The 21,185-nt window shown below is 41.6% G+C and overlaps 1 protein-coding gene across 1 annotated transcript in view; it reads right to left on the reverse strand.

The window, feature by feature from the left end:
• FAT3 (FAT atypical cadherin 3) overlaps window positions 1–21,185 on the reverse strand; it is a 605,429-nt gene that overhangs the window by 10,291 nt on the left and 573,953 nt on the right. The window contains exons 21-22 of the mRNA XM_058545418.1: window positions 20,942–21,099; window positions 13,583–14,051 (exon numbers count right to left, since the gene is read on the reverse strand). Coding sequence (XP_058401401.1) covers window positions 13,583–14,051; window positions 20,942–21,099 — 627 coding nt within the window. The remainder of the gene's footprint in view (window positions 1–13,582; window positions 14,052–20,941; window positions 21,100–21,185) is intronic.

Consider the following 21,185-nt stretch of genomic DNA (forward strand, 5'->3'; position numbering starts at 1 on the left):
GAAAATGTCTTTAATTATTTCATTGCTGATTTCCTTTCATTTCTTTTCTCTGTTCTGTCTTTATGGAACTTTTATGGTTGGAGCTCAGATCTTTTAGATCTTCCTTTAATTATCTTTCTCTCTTACATTACATCTCTGTGGGTTTTTGCTTTACTTTCTGAGAGGGTTTCTCATCTTTTGAAACTTTTATTAAGATGCTGTCATTTTCCAAGGGCTCTTTTATTTGTTCGCTGAGGTATTTTTCCCAAACACATAGCATCCTGCTCCTATTTTGCGGTTACAATATTTTCTCTTATCTCTTAGAGGATATAAATAATATCTTTATGTAGTTTTCTCCCTGCAGAGTTTCCTCAAGGTTGCTTTTCTCTGTTTCTGTTTTTGGTCTCTATGATGGTAAATTTTATGTGTCAAATCGACTAGGCCCCATTGTTGGTCAAACACCAGTCTGGATGTTGCTGTGAGGTTATTTGTGGATGTGGTTAACATTTACTATCAGATGACTTTAAGTAAGGCAGATTACCCTTCGTTATGTGGGTGGATCTTATCCATTCAGTTGAAGGTCTTAAGAAGAAGGAATTCTGCCTCAAGACTACAACATAGAAATCTAGCCTGAGTTTCCAGCTTGGAGGATTTCAAATTCAAGACTGCAAAATGAACTCTTACATGAACTTTCAGCCTGCTGGCCTGCCCTGCAGATTTCAGACTTGCCAGTCCCCACCATCCTGTGAGCCAATTTCTTAAAATTGGTCAATCAATTTATCCATCCATCCATCCATCCATCCATCCATCCATCCATCCATCCATCCTTTCATCCTATTGTTTTGTTTCTCTGGAGAACCTTAATACATTTTCTGTCTTCCAAATTAGAGGATTTCCTTCCTTGTCTGGTAATCCTGGTTTATCAGTTCATATTGAAGAGTGGGGTCATGGAAAATTAGAAATCTGATGGGAAGCTCTAAGCACATGAGTGGGGCTTGTCAACTATGATACTGTGTCAGTACCTTTAGGTTGGTCAATTTCTCGAGTAATGACCCTTATCACTTGCCCACAGGGATGGCGAAGGCCTGGTTTCTAACATTTAGGGGATTGGGTGGTGATAGAGGAAGGGTGGTTGTGGGTCTCAGCATTCAACGAGCACATCATATTTACTTTACTCCTTAAATATTGTAAATAACCATCCTCACTCTTATTTGAACTAATCTCTGCTTCCCAAATGGTCCACGACTGATGTTGGGATTTTGTGGATTGGTCTCTGTAGGTACAAGATAGTTAATAATCTATAGGTTAAAATAGTGTATGCTTTCATGGACGTTTTACTGAATCCACACTACAGAGAACTCTCATGTATAGGAGGACATTATGATTGTGTGTGGGTCTTCATAGGTTCAGAGAGAGGAAGACTTATTTTCAGGAGGCAGGTAGTGGAAGGAAAGAGAGAAATCTCTACATTCCCAAGAGTAGGGAACTATGTAGCTCCAGCCTTCCTGGCACCAAGAAACATTGAAAGCCAGGGATTGAGGCTCACAGAGAGACACAATACTCTTGAATACTCAACACCAATGAGATGCCAGGGAACTAACTTATAAGTAAAGGCCATTCATTGTTGATACAAACTGTGTCCAAAGACAGCCAGCCTAAAGTCTGTGGGCAGGATGCAGTAGTCTGAGACATGCTTGCTTCAAATTATGCTGATGTGGGGTTATTTTGTTTCAGTTTGGGAAATTGCTCATCTAAATGGAATTGTGGATTGCTGAAAGCAGTTGGGACTGGGAAAAATGCTTCTTTGTGTCACCTGGCTAGTCCTTGGCCAGGATGGCATGCCATTTAGAGGTAGAGTGACTTGTAAGGATGAATTAGGTTCCTTTTTAGACTAAAGGGAGGGGCAGGACAACCACAGTGCTAGATCCTGGAAAGCATGTGAATGATGACGAGGGAGGGAAGTCAGGAGGCAGGAATCTAAGACAAGGTGGGTCAGCTCAGGGACCACTTCTCCCTCTCCAGCTCCTATTTGGCACGCTTCTGGCAATTTCTCAAATAAAACTATAGCAGAAGCAGTCGAGGGCAAGGCAAGGGCAAGGAGGGACTATCTGGAAATATGGGACATTTGAATCAGTATCATGGAAACTGGATTCTAACGAGGGTTCTGGGTTTGATTTCTTTGATTTGATGTCTCTGTACCTTGGAAAATCAGAATTTAAAACAAGGCACCACCTCTAATGCACTATTTCACTCCCACACATTTCCTTCTGCATTTTGTCATATTCATTCTCTTTTGTGGGATATCTAGTGCTCCTTGACACAGCAGCCAGCCTGACTGATTAACCTATTCACTGACTGAGTGCCTAAGCAACAGGCAGTGGTGTGCTGGAGCCAGCTCGTACAGGGTCGCGAGAGCTGACTGTTAAACATTCTGGAATTTGGCAGACCTGTAATGAAACCATTGGTAGCTTGATATCAGCCATGGTGGGAGTATTTACACCACAGGAATCAGTGAACACTACAAATCAGGGCTTTTATTTTTAGAGAGCTGGTTTACCAGCACACCCGTGGAGTGGGGACTATGGCAGTCACTGAGGACACAAAGTCAGAAAAACACCATCTGCAAGCACAGACGGGACTACAAAACTACCATGATAGTCAGCAGAGGGTGTGATGCGAGCATACAGTGGGGACACTGGACCAAGGCTGGAGAAAACATGTGTGACTGAGGAGCTCTATTCTACAGCTGAGAAAACTTGCTGTCCATTTTGAATATATGATGATGACGACAATAGCTAACACTTATATGCCATTTGTTATGTGCTACAAACAATTCTAAGCATTTTATATATATTAACTCATTTAATTCTCAAAACAAGCCTAGGACAAAGGTACTACTAATATTAGTCCCATTTTATAGATGAGGAAACTTGGGTACAGAGAAGCTGATTACTTATTCACAGTCATGAAGCCAGTGTGGATCTGAACCCCAGCAGTGTGGTTCCAGAGTCCTGAACTGTTCATAATTATCCTGAACTGTATTTTTAACAACCACATTTTATTACACTCTCTTTCTGGATTTCTCTGTTTATCAAAAAGCAAACTGTCTAGGATCTGCTCTCATGATCTCAAACCCACAGGGTAAAGGAGGCAGAGACTCTTTGGAAAAAATATTGCTTTTAGAACTTTAAATTTGGAGCAGTTTTTATGTTAACATGATGAGAAGAAAAAGCAATTGGATTTTTTTTAAAAAGTGGTCATTTTTTTTTGGTTTTTTTTGTTTGTTTTTTTGTGAGGAGATCAGCCCTGTGCTAACATCTGCCAATCCTCCTCTTTTTTTGCTGAAGAAGACTGGCCCTGGGCTAACATCCGTGCCCATCTTCCTCTACTTTATATGGGATGCTGCCACAGCATGGCTTGCCAAGCAGTGCGTCGGTGTGCACCCGGGATCCGAACCAGTGAACCCTGGGCCACCGCAGCGGAGCGTGTGCACTTAACTGCTTGCGCCACCAGGCCGGCCTCGGGGTTTTTTTTTTTTTTTTTAAATGAAAGAAGAGTGATATCTATTGTTTGCCTCTGTGAAAGAGGCTTGTTGATCAAAATTAACCTGTTCTCACAAAGTATTATTTATAATCCCATTATCCTGGCCTGGACCCTATTATAATAATTTTTATAATATCAATAAGTCTGCCATAATGATACTAAGAGATCTAATGCGTTAGTGGTTTAAAATCACTTTCAGCCATTCTATGAAGGATCAGAATAATCCTGTGAAGGAAAAATAAGAGGCCCCATTAACATCCCAATTCCATGGGGTGTTGGAGAGGTTAGTGGCTTGTTCAAAGACATATACCTAGTAAATGACTGAATTTGAACTTGAATCTAGGCTTTCAGATCAAATCTTTCTATAAGACTGTATTGGCATTGGAACTTGTCAGTGAGCCAGAACTCACTGCTTTCTAGGAATGAGAAGGAGGGCTCCTAGTTACTCCCCACACATCTCCAGGGAGCCGATGAGAGACATTGAGATGGGCAGAATCAAACATCCCTTCTGGGAGCCAGATAATCGTTAAATAATAAAGATAATAGCATAATAAAGTTTCTGCTCTTCCCGAGCATCACCATATGTTGATGTAAAACACAAATACAGGGAACAGAATTTCAAGAGATATCCAAGTATTATTTGATAGCAAATAATATTTTAACTTTTGTAAATGTAAAAGAAAAATAAAATTCAGTGGATAATCTTAAAGTCTTATTAAAAAGAGTAGATTTTTTTCCCGGGTTGAAGGAGAATGTCAAACAAGGAAATCATTGGCAAGAACAACAGCTTATTATGTGCTAGGAAAAATGCTAAGAACTTTCTATGCATTATCTCATTTAATTCTTGACAACAACCCTATGGTGTAAGTACTATTTATCATAGTTATTTTACAAGTGAGGGAACTGAGGCTTAAAGAAGATGGTTTGCCCAAAGTTACATAGTCAATAAGTGGCAGATGCCGCTTTAAACCAGTTCCCAGATTTAAAAAAGACAGTCATCCTACAAGCATTGAGATACACACACAGACACACACACACAAAACAATATCATAGCTTCTCTCCCCTCAAATCCTGGCAAAAGGAGAAGTATATTTTCAAGCCTTGCCTCAAAGCTGTGCTCTTGTTTACAATCCTAGTTATAGCAGATGCAGATGGTTTTGAAATCTGCACTCAGACGAACTTAAAATGCCCCCTCTCCTTTCCTTGCTCAAAGAAGAACATTGCAAAACCTATTAAATGCAAAAATAGAAATGGTTTGAGCAATTATAGAGTGAATTTGGGCTCTGTGGGCAAATAATCAAGATAATTCCTATCTTACTCCTTCGACTTAGTCGTTTTCCAACCGGATTCACCCAGGTAATGGCCTCAACCCTTGCCCTGCTCGGCGGTGTAGGTGAACATCATTCTGATCGGGTTTGGCTGCCTAAATAAGGGAACATCGGCCTGCAGCACAAAGGTAGAGGTAATGACAAATGTGCAACTAGCACTGGGAATCTGATGTCAGCATCAACCACTATGCTTGCTGAATTATGGATTTCACTTAGAAACTCCAAGAACTTACGTGATTTGAGGAGGCAGCTGCGATGTGGTGGTGAGGCCCTGGACACAAGTGTAAGTCCTAGCTGTTACCCATCAGCTGGATGCAATCGAGGCTGGGCCGCCTGACCTCTAGGAACCTCCCTATATTTTTATTTTTTATTGTGAAATTTTTGCTGTACATTATTGTTTATCAGTCACCATATAAGTGCATCCCTCCACTCCTTGTGCCCACCCTCTACCCCCCTAGCCCCTGGTAACCACCAAACAGGTCTATCTGTCCGTGTGTTGGTTTATCTTCCACATATGAGTGAAATCATGCACTGTTTGTCTTTCTCTTTCTGGCTTATTTCACTTAACATAATACCTTCCAGGTCCATCCATGTTGTTGCAAATGGGACGATTTTGTATTTTTTTATGGCTGAGTAGTATTCCATGGTATATATATACCACATCTTCTTTATTCAATCATCAGTCAAGGGACACTTGGGTTGCTTCCATGTCTTGGCTATAGCGAATAATTCTGTGATGAGGAACACAGGAGTGCATAAGCCTCTTTGGATTGTTGATTTCTGATTTGTTGGGTAGATACCCAGTAGTGGGATAGCTGGATCATAAGGTATTTCTATTTTTAATTTTTTGAGGAATCTCCATACTGTTTTCCATAGAGGCCGCACCAGTTTGCATTCCCACCAGCAGTGGATTAGGGTTTCCATTTCTCCACAGCCTCTCCAGCATTTGTTGCTTTTTGTCTTGGTGGTTATAGCCATTCTAACGGGTGTAAGATGATATCTTAGTGTGGTTTTGATTTGCATTTCCCTGATGATTAGTGATGTTGAGCATCTTTTCATGTGCCTATTGGCCGTCTGTATATCTTCTTTGGAGAAGTGTCTGTTCATTTCCTCTGCCCATTTTTTGATTGGGTTGTTTGTTTTTTTGTTATTCAGTTGTGTGAGTTCTTTATATATTATGGAGATTAATCCTTTGTCAGATATATGGTTTGCAAATAGTTTTTCCAAGCTGGTGGGTTCCCTATTCATTTTGATCTTGGTTTCATTTGCCTTGTAGAAGCTCTTTAATCTGATGAAGTCCCACTTGTTTATTTTTTCTTTTGTTTCCCTTGTCTGAGCAGACATGGAATTCAAAAAGATCCCTTTATGGCTGATGACAAATAGTGTACTACCTATATTTTCCTCCAGGAGTTTTATAGTTTCAGGTCTCACCTTCAGGTCTTTGATCCATTTTGAGTCAATTTTTGTGTATGGTGAAAGAAGATGGTCTACTTTCATTCTTTTGCAAGTGGCTGTCCAGTTTTCCCAGCACCATTTATTGAAGAGACTTTCCTTTCTCCACTGCATGTCCTTAGCTCCTTTGTCAAAGATTAGCTGCCCATAGATATGAGGTTTTATTTCTGGACTTTCAATTCTGTTCCATTGATCTGTGTGTCTGTTTTTGTATCAGTACCATGCTGTTTTAATTACTATCGCTTTGTAGTATGTTTTGAAGTCAAGGATTGTGATTCCTCCAGCCTCGTTCTTCTTTTTCAGGATTGCTTTAGCTATACGGGGTCTTTTGTTGCCCCATATGAATGCTAGTATTCTTTGTTCTATTTCTATGAATAATGTCCTTGGGATTCTGATTGAGATTGCATTGAATATGTAGATTGCTTTATGTAGTATGGACATTTTAACAATGTTTATTCTTCCAATCCAAGTGCATGGAATCTTTTTCCATTTCTTTATGTCATCATTGATGTCACTCAGTAATGTCTTATAGTTTTCATTGTATAGGTCTTTCACTTCCTTGGTTAAATTTACTCCTAGATATTTTATTCTTTTTGTTGCAATTGTAAACGGGAATGTCTTCTTGAGTTCACTTTCTGTTAGTTCATTGTTGGTATATAGAAATGCAACTGATTTCTGTAAGTTGATTTTATACCCTGCCACTTGGCTGTTTGTTGATTATTTCTAATAGTTTTCCAATGGATTCTTTAGGGTTTTCTGTATATAAGATCATGCCATCTGCAAACAGCGAGAATTTCACTTCTTCTTTGCCTATTTGGATTCCTTTTATTCCTTTTCCTTGCCTAATTGCTCTGGCCAGAAACTCCAGTACTGTGTTGAATAAGAGTGGCGAGAGTGGGAACCTTTGTCTTGTCCCTGTTTTCAAAGGGATGGCTTTCAGTTTTTCCCCATTGAGTATGATGTTGGCTGTGGGTTTGTCATATATGGCCTTTATCATGTTAAGGTACTGTCCTTCTATACCTATTTTGTTGAGAGTTTTTATCATAAATGGATGTTGGATCTTGTCAAAAGCCTTCTCTGCATCTACTGAGAGGATCATATGGTTTTTATTCCTCATTTTGTTAATGTGGTGTATCACATTGATTGATTTGAGGATGTTGAACCATCCCTGTGTCTCTGATATAAATCTCACTTGATCATGGTGTATGATCTTTTTAATGTATTGCTGTATTCGGTTTGCCAATATTTTGTTGAGGATTTTTGCATCTATGTTCATCAGGGATATTGGTCTGTAGTTTTCCTTCTCAGTATTGTCTTTGCCTGGCTTTGGTATCAGGGTGATGTTGGCCTCTTAGAATGTGTTGGCAAGTGTTCCATCTTCCTCTATTTTTTGGAATAGTTTGAGAAGGATAGGTATTAAGTTTTCTTTGAATGTTTGGTAAAATTCTTCAGAGAAGCCATCTGGTCCTGGGCTTTTATTTTTTGGGAGGTTTTTGATTACTGTTTCAATCTCTTTAGTTGTGATTGGGAACCTCCCTATTTTTATCTGATAATTAAGCTGCACTAATCTCTACTTAGTAGAGGATAATAAGGTTTCTGAATTCATTAACCACAATGCAGCACACAAACATTAGGTGCTTTATTGTTGTAATTATTGTAAGGACTATGGATTCTGAAATCAGCTTCATTTCTGTATTGCTCACAAACCAAACAACTGAACGCCATGGGAGGTTTTTTACTCTGACTTTTAGGCTGAATATTGGGAAATATTGAAACTTCTTGTCCGTGTGAATCTCAATTAGTACGAGAAAACTGGTAGATTCATTATCATGTGATATGCTAGTCATAAGTGGGGTGAGCTCAGCTGCAGATCACAGCCTCTGTCATTACTTCACCATCTCAACTTGTAGTCACTCTGACTTTCCTCTTTCACCAAGTGGAGTACATGTAACACCTTCAGACCTTGTAAAATACAAACCTTTGAAGGCGAGGCCTATAACTTTCCGTAGGAAAGCTGGCTCACATTTCTTATATTGTATATTAGGCTGAACCTCTAATATTTTCTTCGAGGATCTGGAAACATTTAATGTGTTAACAACATTAGGCACACAGTAAATTCTCACCTTCTAGCATGTTCTTTTGTGTCTGCACATAACCTGACTGCTTTAGGGTTTTGAGTTTTTCTATTAGTATCTATAATATCTTATTAATGCTGTTACCATGAGGTTTTAACAAGGTACCAAAAAAAGGAAAAGTTTAACTCAGTATTTAGGAAGAAAGTCATCTAGAAAAAAAATTTTTTTTCCCCCATAATCTGCAAAGCTCAGTCAAATTAGGTCCATAGTATATTCACTGGGAGCCTGGCTTCTCCCTGCTCTGTCCCCCTGTGCTCAGTGGGCCAGTAGGCTGAGCACATGCAGGGAGCCCTGTTTAATTCCTTGAAGCCAGCTGTGAGGGGAGGGAGGCCATACAAGGGGAATCCATTGGTCACAGAGACAGCAATGGGGCCCCAGAATTTAACACAGAGCTCGGCACAAATCAGGCACTTAAGTAAAGTTTGACAGACTGAATTTAGCTAGACTCTTACAAGTTAAGGACACAAAATGCTCAGCAAAACAGTCATGCAAAGAAGCATGGGTAACTTAGTTGCTGAAAACACTTCTATGCCGAACTATTTGCAACATCCCAGAACTTGTGATTTCATGCAACTAGCCTAGAGGGAGTAGGTAGACACTATATTTATCTTTGAAGAGGACCTCAGGGTGACCCCAAACTCCTGACTGTTTGGGGAACAAAGTTCAATCTTTATATTAAAACAATTATGAAAAATGCAGGCTGTGCATCTGACATTCAGTTCCTGAATGTCCTATGTCTGTTTACCTCTCCTGGAATTCACTGACTCATATTCCTGCAAATACAGAGTTTTCTGGGATTCCCCAATGTCAGTGGTTCTCAAACTCATGTGCATAAAACTACCTTAGAGGCTTGTTAAAGACAGAGATGCCTGAATTCCACCTTTGTAGATGCTGAGATTCTGATTTGTAGGTTTGCTTCTTTTTTTTCCCCCCAAACTTTTCACTGAGAAATTTTCTTGGTAGTAAGTTCAGGAATTTGCCAATTCAGTGACCTAGCCCAAGCTTCCTCTGATATGGACAGAAATGATGGAGACAAGTAAATAAATTTTCCTTTTCCCTCAACAACCAAAAGACTCTTCTGTAACAAGGTCTCATTTTAATAAGGTCCTCAGGTGATGCGATGCACCTTAGAGTTTGAGAACCACTGTATACTATTTGAGAAAACAAAAAAGAACCAGAAGTCTACCCAGGTTTTAGGGCAGTTCAGAGAGAGAGACAGAAATCAGTAGATCACCTAGGGATCTTGTTAAAATACAGATTCTGATTCAGTGAGTTTGGGGTGGGATCTGAGATGCTGCATTTCTAACATTTCCAGTGATGCTGATGCTGCTGGTCCCTGGAACACACTTTGAGTAACAGGGGTGAAGAGCATAGGCTGGGGGGTTCCACAGACCTGGACCAAATCTTGACTTCTCCACTTTACTAGCTGTGTCATGCTGGGCTAGTTACTTAACCTCTCTGGCCTGTTTCTTTATCTGTAAAGTGAGAGGTGGGAGGAGGAAAGAATAGTACTGATCCTAGAGTATTGTTGTGAGATTTAAGTGTCATGGTGCATAAGTACCTGCAAAGTAAACACTATCACCAAGCACACAGTAGGTCCAACAAACAGTAGCTCTTACATTTAAATATTTACTAACTTTCCACTTTAGGACTTAGGTTTCCAGCTTCATGCAAAGCTGTCTGCATGACTATTTCTGGCCTGGCTTGCTGCACTGCTTCACCAAATTATAGCTTAGCCTCAACTAGGGTTTCCGGTAATGGGCTTGAGCTGAGCAGGATAAGGCATGGGATTGAGGGCTCCTTATTCAGATTGTGGGTGCTCACTGGGCAGATGTCTACCCACTGGGCTTGGAAATGCAGGGGTCAGAATGGGACCAGGCCATTTCTTATTCATGGTGGTTGCTATTTCCAGTTCATGTTTATGAAATACATATAATTTTAAGGCTTTACCAAGAGAGAGCCTTCCTTCTGTGGCTGATTTACAGAATCATATTTGCACTCTTATTACAAGTCAGTGTTCTGGGCTCTGACTCCCCTGGGGTTCCCATGGCTTGCTCCTGGGACAGCCAGACTTATAACACTGGTCAAACCTGCTGACTGTGTCATTCCACACTAGCAGACGTGGCTTCCTTGCCCTTCATGCCAAGGGTTTGATTGGTTTGGAGGTGGCTGGAACAGAATGCTGCTTCTCTGATAGAAAATGCTTCTTCCTGCAGGTTGCCTGCTTTAAAAACTCTGAATGTTCTGGAACAATGTGCTAGGATAGCTACAGTTTGAGAGTGGAGTCTGTCACCAGGAGAGCCAATCGCCAATACTCCAGCATTCTGTAGTGGTCAAGGGGATGATTATGCTAAGATATGTGTCCTGGAATTTTAGAGCAACGTACAGCACGGGGTTCCAGTAACAGTTTCAAACAATTAACTTTCGTTATCAACATTCTCATGTGCATGGAGTCACATTTTTAAGCACCTCACTCTACTTTCTCTAGCCCAAATTTCCTCTTTGAATACTGCAGGCATCCAAGCCTTTGATTTGGGGAAGCAAGACTTTCTCCCTGTGATTAGACATCCCTAGCAGTCAGAAGGAACTCTTCAAGGCATGAATATTCTTTCATTAATGACTCAGTCTTACTGTTCTTTTTAAACCATCACTCACAACTAAGATGATTTTTCCTTTAGTTTAAATAACCTTATCATTAGCTACATAGTTTCACAGATATGAGCTAAAGGCCTAATTGTTGGTTCTTTCTTTTCTTGCCTTTTTCTCCCTACTATTTGGCACCAATTTAGGGAATTTGCAGATAGACTACAAGGACCTAGCAAAAATTCTGATATGAACAGATAATGGGGGCAAGAAAATGGATTCTCTTCTCTTTTCTTAGAAGCCAAGGCTTCATTCCGATAGCCAGGAAGTAGGTAGGTACCTCCTCACCCATTAGAAGAGGAATCCTGTGCCTTTGACTCCCCAGGGAAGCAGGAGAAGCCCTCTTCTTGGATTTCCCGGTGAGTGGCGAGGAGTTTGCTGGCTCTGGTCTCAATACTGCTGTGTATGAGAGTCCCAGATTTCCCCATCTGGACTATGCCCTGGGGCTGCTGAGATAAGGATCATTGGGCACCCTCAACTAATAGAAGTAGTAGGCTTGGAGAAGGGAGTTGTATAGACGGAGGTGAGGAAAGACACTTTCTTCATTTTAGGAAAACATAAGCCCCCAGGTACAAAGGGGAGACTTGAACTGATAAGAGGCTCTATCGCTTTGGAAGAAAGAGTACCTGTTTTGGAACCCCAATCCCAAAGCCAATCATAGGGGGAAGTGGGGAGCAGGGGGACAAGGAGGAATAGGAGACAGCATGCTCTGTAGGCAAGGTTGGGCCTCTAGGGAGGGGAAAGCAAGTTCCTTAGGCCATACGAAAAGTATATGGCAGGTGGGTCTTCAGTGCTGAAATTTAGTTAGACCACATGAGATTAAAAAATAGAGGAAAATTGCTGTTTCTGATATGGGTCATAGTCATTTAATTAATATACTTGCACTAAATATGAAACTCAAGTATTTCATGGCAATTTTTTAAAAAAAATTAAAATGCACACTGAAGAGCAAGATTTCAGTCTTTTTCCTTAATACAGTGATTATTATTATTATTTTAAAGATAACCCATTGTGGAAGCCCATAGCTTTGCCAGCAAAAACAACGTCCTGCCATCGTTAAAAGTATGTTACAATTGTGGCTGTGTACCCAGCATTTGACATGGAGTGGTGTTCTATTTCAACCCAATTTAATTATATGCTCCTTTTATATATCGTAGATGGCTCACACTAGCAGAATTGTTTTGCCTGCTGGAAAACTGGCCATGACTTGTCATAATGGGCTGGTTTATAGAACCACTGAAGTATAGTTACTGGCCATCATTCGGGAATTATGGCACCATAACAACCCTTTATTTACATATACTGCTGAGACAGTAAAAACAGCAAATAGATTTCTTAAATCGAGAAGGCAGAAATTTCCCCCCAGGGCACTTGGCCCTCATTGTGGCGGTAACATATGCAAGTCTAAATAACTTTGGTGTCTGTATTTTGGCAGTGCATCATTTCATGGGCAGTTTATAACATTCTAATAATAAAATGGACTCTAAATTTGGAGTTGGGTTTCACGAACATTAGATGGTAATGCGCACAGCAGAATTTCTAAGTGATTTGTGAGGAAGGTTTAAATTTGCTAATCACACCACCACTGAGAGACTCTGCAAAGGGGCTGAAGTGGAATCAGTGGCTGGGCTGTTGGGAGGTGGCAACGCCTTCAGCTAGGAGAGCGCCTGACCTAGTTTACATTAACACACACTGCATCTGGGTAAAGTCAGGGATTCTTTTATCTTCACACTCCCAGGACTTAAATAATCTCAGCTTTTCTCTCAAACAATACAAACCCTCTATAAATCCTTTTTTCCCCCCTTGGACTACCCTGTTCTTTCTTCTTCATGATGTATCTTTGGGGGAAAAATAGTAGGGTAAAGCATCATGCCCTCACTGGCTTTATCTGTCCTGAGATTTCATGTAAATTGCCCTCTCCTTATTCTTGACTTTCTACTCCTTTATAGAGTGGTCACTAAACTTATTTAATACATATGTTTCAAAAGCACGCTCCAAAGCATCTCCACTATATTTCTATTCTTGGGGCAGTGGGTTCACTCACACCTCCCCCTTTAGCTTCCAGTAAAGTTATATGTCTACATGGGAAAGGATTGTGCGCGTGGACATTGTAACTCAGAGTGCTACCAGTCATTCTGCAGTGACATGCAGGTGCCTCAAGGGGGCAAATACTTAAAAGGAGGTCTTATTCCTCCAAGCTGCTGAAGCCTGGAAGGGTGTGGGGTGGACAGGGGAAGGAGCAGCAGCGATGGCATCTCTGGGCTCCCGTGCTCACCGCACTGCGCCTGTGGGATGCTGCAAGCTGATGACTAAACTGGATCCTCCTGTCATTGTCAAGCTCTGCGACTTTCCTAAAGGGGATTAAGCAGCTTGGCCAGCATCTTGGGTGAATACTGCTCTCTGGATGAGCACTTGGGTTGATTATGCCTGTGAGAGCTAGGCCCCCTGCAGGTTTATGCACCCCCTCTCCCGCCCCATGCCCCAGGGCGCAGGCGCACTCACCCCCGGAGGGCAGGCCGGCGCAGCTGCCCCCATGCTGGCACGGGCTGCGCTGGCAGGCGTCGGGGTAGAGCACGCAGCCCAGCTTCAGCTCGGTCAGGCCCACCACCTCCGCGAAGCTGCTGCGCTTGTTTTGCAGCGGGAGCTCGTTGTCATTGAGCACCACCGAGTCCAGGCAGCCCTGGAAGCCGCTCAACACCTGCGTGACCCGCGTGTCGGTCAGGCTGCGGATGTTATCCGCCTGCACCAGGGCCCCGAAGTAGATGCTACTCTCCGTGCTCAGCGTCTGGAAGTAGAGGGGTGCCCTGCGCCGCTCCACGTAGCTGTCGTCCAGGGACAGGCTGGTGAAATTGCGGTTGAGCTCCAGGAAGACGGAGTGCCAGCTCCCGTCGTTGACAGCGCGGCCGGAGATGCCCAGGATGCCGGGGCCGCTGCCGCAGTCCAACTGGAACCACAGCTTACCGTCCACAATCTGTGCGGGCAACGAACACCAAAGCGCTTTTTAATATGCATCTGGCAATAGATTCCTGTACACCCTCTTCCCAACCAGCCTAGGGGCTTCAAAAGAAGGCTCTAGAATGGACATTGCTTTTGATCCAGTCATAAATTGGCTGTGGTTTGATTTTTAACAACTTCTCTCTCTCCCTATTATGTGCCATGCAAATGCATGCCTGATATTTCACAAATCTTCTGGTAATTGGTAAAATGAGCACAGTTTCAGAACTCCACAATTATATTTAAGAATGTTCCTATTCTTTGAGTCTTCACTCTTTAAAAATTCTCAGCAATATCTCGTTTAGGGGTCTGTTTAGGGGTCTCTGCACCCTTCTTAGTTATTACCACCACAGGAATGATTTCTGTGAACTCACTAATATTTATTTACAAAATTTATTGAACATCTACTATGTGCTAAGCAGTGTGTGAGATGCTACGGAGACACCTGAGCAAAAAGAGTTATCGTGTCTGCCCTCATGGGGCTTATGTTTTAGTGGGAGAGATGGCCATAAATCAAATGAGCACACAAATACAGATATGCTCCCCAAGTGAGTGTGAGTGTGCTGTAGGGGAGAGAAAGAGGCCGGGTAGAAATTAAAAATTTCCTAGTTCCCAGCTTCATATATATTTAAAATTTTAAAACCCTATGTTAAACACTAGCATATTCTTAAAACAGTTCTTTAGGACCGCTGCTCATCATTTAGGTTAAGATCATCTCACAAAGTGCTCAGGCCTTGGCCATTTGCTTAGAATGTTTGTATATTTAATGACATCTGGCCTTCCAGAAGGATCTTTTGGTTAACTGTTCACACTGGTGGATACTCTCAGCCCCTACAATGGAGGTCAGCTACAATGCAGACCTGCCTGCTCCGTTAATTGCACTGGTGCAGTGAGGGCATACAAGTTCTCCCCAGGAGCCTAACCCCAGGGGCACATTCAACTTAGGAAGAAAGCGTGTGTTCCTGAAGCATATTGGCTGGCGGACAGATGTTGAGCAGGGACTGGTCCTCCATGGAGACCCAGGTTCAACTGTTGCTGAGGAGACAGGCTGGCCTTTGAATCCTCCAGCTACCTTCATCTACATTTCTCAGAAACGCAAGGTGGCTTGAGGATCCAGGGAATGAGGGCTGAACCCCTGTCTAGCCAACAAATTGATATTGGGCCATGAAGGGCTTCATAGCCAGAAACTGTGAAACAAAAGCTGCTGTTCTTTCCTTTGTCTATGACCCAGCCAAAGGATCTTGTGGAGGAGGCCAGCGTCTGAGTCGTGTAATGGGAACTGGCCTTCATTTAGGATCTGCTGACATTTGTGGTCCTGTGCCCAAACCTGGACGGAGAACATGAACTTGAGGGAGGGAAATAGAAGGGAAGGGAAGACAGCCCTTCCAGGTCACTAATTGCTAAGGAGGTGTGAATATCAAATGAATTCATAGAAATAGCCTGAACCAGTCTTTCCAAAATGTGTCTGACTCATGATAGATCTGTTTGGGGTTATCAAAGCATCACTCATTCTCACAAATGGAGTATTTCTCTATCTATGCTTCAGTGTGTTCCACCGACAACTAATTCTTAGGGACTCTGCCTCTGTGGCTCCATGGATTCTCTGGCACCTTCTCTTCCTACATATAAAGTTTATGCCACATAAATGTGTGTACATGGAAGGCAGGGGGCACTGTAAAACAGGCAGATCCTTGGGAATTTAGGAATGAGGAATCTAATCCAGGCTTTGTCAGATGCCACCCAGGTCACCTGGGGAGAATTAGTTGGCTTCTCTGGGTTTGGGACCCCTTATGTGAAGAGCAGAGATAACTGCTGTGGCTTATTTCACAAGGAGACTGCGTCCACTAGAGAATGGTTAGCACATCACACACAGTTAGTGCATGCATACTCTACTCTGTAATGCAAATGTATGAATGTAAAAAGACTGGAGACAAATATTTATTTGCTTTTCAGAGAGCTTTCATGTGTCATCTATGGTGTTGCCTTTGTCATTTTTCTGGTTCAACAAAATGGACTGAATGGATATTGTAAATCATACCAGAATACTTGCTCAGTGACAACTCTTGGATAATATCCATATTTTTATTTCAATGTAAGTCATAAAATGATCAAATGAGACTTTGGGGACTACCTTCTTCTGGCACAGTCCATCTGCTGTTACGCTCCATGGCTACAAAGTGGGGTCCCCAGTCTATCAAGGAAAATCTGGTGGTGAGGGTGCAATTCATCTAAGTTTTTGTAAAAGGATGTATTCGATCAATATATTACTTGGCCCATTCCCCTCTCCCTCCCTAACTCCTACCTCTTGGGATAATAACCAAGTTACAAACTCATCCAGGAGAACTGATGTGGCTCTGATGTACTCACATACATCAAAATCCTGAAACTAAGGGACATCAAGTTATCCCCCACTAACACTGAGCATGTTTAAGTTTCCTTTTCTGTAGAAAAAAACAAAACAAAACAAAACAGGAGCAACACTGCTGAATAATAGAAAGCCAGATGCCTACATGATTCTCAGCCTTTTGAAAACCAAAATCATTTGCATCTTCAAAATTCAATGAGTTTGGAATCATAAGCCCTGTTTAGATGACAATGGTGCCAAAAGTTACCTTGCAAAAAGTGAATCTTTTGCTATTTCACAAGTATATTATGCCAGGGAGAGAAGAGAACACTTTCATATCTGAGTCCTCTCATACTGGAAAATTATGCTCTGATCATATTTAGTTTTTCTCTGACTTCAGAATAGGGTTTACCAAGTTTTAAAGGGTCTCTCTCTCTCTTTTTTTTTTTGTGAGGAAGATCAGCCCTGGGCTAACGTCGAATGCCGATCCTCCTCTTTTTTGCTGAGGAAGATTGGCCTGGAACTAACATCTGTGCCCATCTTCCTCTACTTTATATATGGGACGCCGCCACAGCATAGTGTGTCAAATGGTGCGTTGGTGTGTGCCCAGGATCCGAACCTGCAAATCCCGGCCCCTGAAGCGGAGCGTGCGGCATTTCACCGCTTGATCCACCAGGCCGGCCCCTAAAGGGTCTCTCTTTCAAGAAGACAAAGGTTTCTCAAATCAGAGGGCAAGCTATTTTAATAGAGATTGAGATTTCTATTTAATAGAAACTGTAAGGAAAGTCTGACACTGAAATGATGTGCTATGGGGTGGGCAGGTAGGCAATTTGTTCAATGAAGTACATAATTCAGAGAGTGTGGCCCTAATGTTACAAGGTATTTAGGTCCTTAGAGTTGTTTGAAATCAGTGATATGCTTTAACCCAGATCTTCATTGGCTTGGGGCTTGGGAGACATGATATCAGAGTCATCTTCTAGAAAAGTAGGATTTTGAGTAAAAAAGTGTAAATAATGGCATCAAGTCTTACTGCTTAGATCCTTGGGTGTGGCTCTAGCAAATGCACCATAATCATAAAACTTGAAGGAGGGTTATTAAATATTCTTTGAAAAGGGAACTTTTTAAAAACCTGTTTTCAAGGCTGCCATTCATAGCTATCTGGCACACAAGAAGTGCTCAAAAAATACACTTTGAATGAATAAATGAATGAATGAATGATCATCCCAGTCTTCCAAGTCTCTTCTTTCGGTAAATACCTGTAGTACTCCCAACCTGCTTGCTTCTGTCAGAGGCCCAGATCCACTAGCTATCACTTTGGCAAGTCACTGAATCTCTCTGAACCTCAATTTCCTCACAGGCAAGAAGTAGGCACTCATATCTATGCACAGGAGAGTGAGAATTAAAAATATATGCATATGAAAATACTTTATTAACTTTTTAGGTATTTTATTATTATTATAACATGTTAACTCAGCCTTGAAACTCCGGAATCTTGTGGGGAGCTTCTGTGTTACTCTTCTGATCTATGTTAGAAAGATCTGGTCATTCCAAGTGGGCTGTTTTAAAAACCAAATGAGCTTTCCCTGACCACCTTACTTTCAGCTCTGGGGTCCTAAGCTAGCCATGTCTGAGAATCATCAAAATGAAGTAATGTATCATCTATAACTTCCCCAAAAGATAAAATTTGTGATATTTCTAGATTAACAACCAAGAACTTCTTGTGATTTTGCTATAATATTGGACATGAAAGATTGGCATAGGGAAAAAGTTACTTGTGTCTGGCAAATCTCTCCTGGTGATCTGACATGTTTCTTTTATAGGTTTGAGGAGAGCCATAGAACCTATCCCACCATTTTCATTCTTGCTTTGGCTGCCAGGAAACTCAGCTATGGTTTGTGTTCAACTAAAGTAGCAACCCTTAGTCTAGATTTTTCACTGACGATATTCTGCCCTTCCCCACTTCACTGGTTGGCTCTTAGCCTTTTGTTTTCAGCTTAAAGTTGCTTTGATTTTATTGCATTTGAGTGTTTATGGTGAGCCCGGAATCTCTTTTGGAAGTAAACAGCGTATCAATGGTAAACAGAAGAATGAGTTTCTTTATTGCTACTGAGAGACAGCAGTGTTCGTTGTCCATGTGCCTTTTCACTTCTTCAGGTCTCCGTGCAATTCTGTAACTGTCTTCAAGGGGTGCCCCTCACCTCATTGATTGTCTTAAGTACTTTTCAGAGAATGTGTTCTAACTGGGAAAATATAAACAACCAAGAGGTGCAATTTAAACAAAGCATTTCAGTGTAGTCGTTGAACCAAAGTACAAGGCACATACTGTACCTAAAGCCAATGAAATTAAATCTTGCATGAGGCTGAAAACGTTAAGCAAACAGATTCAAATCCCCTAAGTGGATATTCCTGGCGACTGTAGGAGAATACATATCTGCAATAGTTCACTACAGCTGTGTCCTGCTTTGGGCAAACCCAACATATGAAAAGCAAACTTACAGAACAGACAGATTGGGGGCGATTATTCACATCACAAAGGGATTAATGGAAGGGTTCCTTCAAATAGCAACCATTCCTAGTTTATTAGAATTCCATTTACAGAGATTCAATTTACACAACTTTCAGAAACACGCTTGTTTCGTGAAATACAATATACCTTAGGAGCTAGAGCTGCCTAAAAGATTTAATTATTCTTCTTTCTCATCCCCAGGGATCTGCACATTTTAGACATTTGCCAGTGAAGTGTCAAATGACAAGCTCCATTTTAGGATCAAGCCATTCAGGTCCAGTATTTTTGTTCTCTCTCAAATTTAACACTATGTAAGAGATTTGCTAATAGAAAGTATTTGCCTCATAAGGATGTTCTGCAACCCCAGCCCTGTTAGAGCTTGAAGGAGGAAGGAGGAAGGTTAGCAACATCCACGCAGAGCCCCGAGAAGCTGGTACCTCTAAATGGGCAGAGCACTTCCCAAGCAATTATACAAACCCCCACCTCTCAGGGTTATTTAGAAAGTGATCTACTGACCCAAGGCAGGTTGCTTCAGGAGCCAGGAGGGAATAAAGACAGGACTTAGGTTTTTGAATTTTTCTTCTTCCACCATGAATATCTGATTTGAATTCATTATTCTCTAAAATTGCACATCCACAGTGCTTCTTCTGTTTTCTTTTAAGAACACTGCTTTCCTTTCCAGAGCTGAAATTATCTGAGTTGAATGGGTAAGGATAGTGTGAGATTCCCCACAAAAGTAGCCAACTTTTAAACTCCAACTTCTTGCTTACTCACTGTGGCCACCAAGTAATACCTGGCGATACCAGAAGCAGATAAGTAAAAGTCTATGTGATAGGAGACCCACTGGCATTTAATGTCATACATACTTTTCTCCCTGCAGGATTAAAGCCTGGGCCACCTAGTTAACTTGGATGTGACCTAACAAATAATCTAGAGACAGAAGCTAGAAAAGCTCACCATGATCCCAGTTAAGCCTAGTGATAGAACCCTAGGAAGGAACAAAATTGCCAGCCATTTCCACTTCGATGCACATTTCCTACTGGACAGACTCCACATGTCTCTAAATGCACTGACAATGGGCTGGTATAGTGACCTGGTGAGAATAGCATCAGATCAAACATGTCTCCCTCCTTCTTCTCCCTTCTTCTTCCCACACTGGAATACAGATACCAGAACATGATTATTGATCAAATAAATTGTAGTGGCAACACTGAGAGCCACGGAGAGCATGGAGATTAAGAGCACGGAGTGAGAGAGATTGGAGTACAGGTCCAGGCCTTGACACTCATTAGCTGTACAACCTTGGGTAAATAACTTAACCTCTCTGAATCTCTATCCTCTCCTTGATCAAATGGAGATGATCATATAGAACAAATTTATTATATTAACTTCATAATAAGAATCGAATGATGCACATAAAGCTTTTGGTATTACTGTTGTTGTTTTGATGAAGGCACCAGAAGCTCTGAGCTGAATACAAATGCCAGACTTGCCCTAAAGGAAATCTGGCTGCCTTTGGAGGGTTTCTGAGGCTGAGAATTATTTAAAAAATTAGGCTACTTGGGTCATGATAGGATATATGGAATCTTCTATACCCCACATCTCCAACTTCCTCCCTGAGCAAGAACAGAAGTTGCCTTCAGAGGTCAGTGGGGATAGACCATGTGGTAGAAGAGGATACAGCCAATATTTCTAAAGGACCACCCCTGCCGTGGAACTGATTAGGCGATACAGTCTAATGAACTGTTGAGTGATTACAGCTCAAAGGAGGCCAGCCCTTGAACCCACTCTACAGAGAGATGCCCCAGTCTGCACAGAGCCAATCTTGAAGCTGAATGTACAAAAGGAAATGGGGCATTGGCACACTTCCCAGCTCTGCTGCTGTTCCCCTCTGCCCTAAAGTTGGCTTCTGGTCTTGTGAACTTAAAAGACAAAATGATTTCAGCAGTCCTCAATCCAAGAGCCAAAATACTAACATGAGAACTGACTGCAGGAAAAGATAACCCATTTTAATTACCTTCAGAATTATGCAGGGATTTGCTCTGGTGTACATTATAATCCCATTGCTTTGCAGGGTTCGCAGACGCAGAGCTAGCTTAAAGTCCTCTTCTTTGCTATTTTCAGAAAGCCGGTATTTGATGTAACTGTTTCCGGCAAAGCTGAGAGATGTATGCCCTGAAAAGAACATTAGGAGAAGACATATATACTTTTAACAACCAAAAATGAGCAGAGACACATGAAATCAACCCAAAACTACCAAG

This window comes from Diceros bicornis, chromosome 7 (assembly GCF_020826845.1).
Source record: "Diceros bicornis minor isolate mBicDic1 chromosome 7, mDicBic1.mat.cur, whole genome shotgun sequence".
In the NCBI taxonomy this organism is placed as follows: domain Eukaryota; kingdom Metazoa; phylum Chordata; class Mammalia; order Perissodactyla; family Rhinocerotidae; genus Diceros; species Diceros bicornis.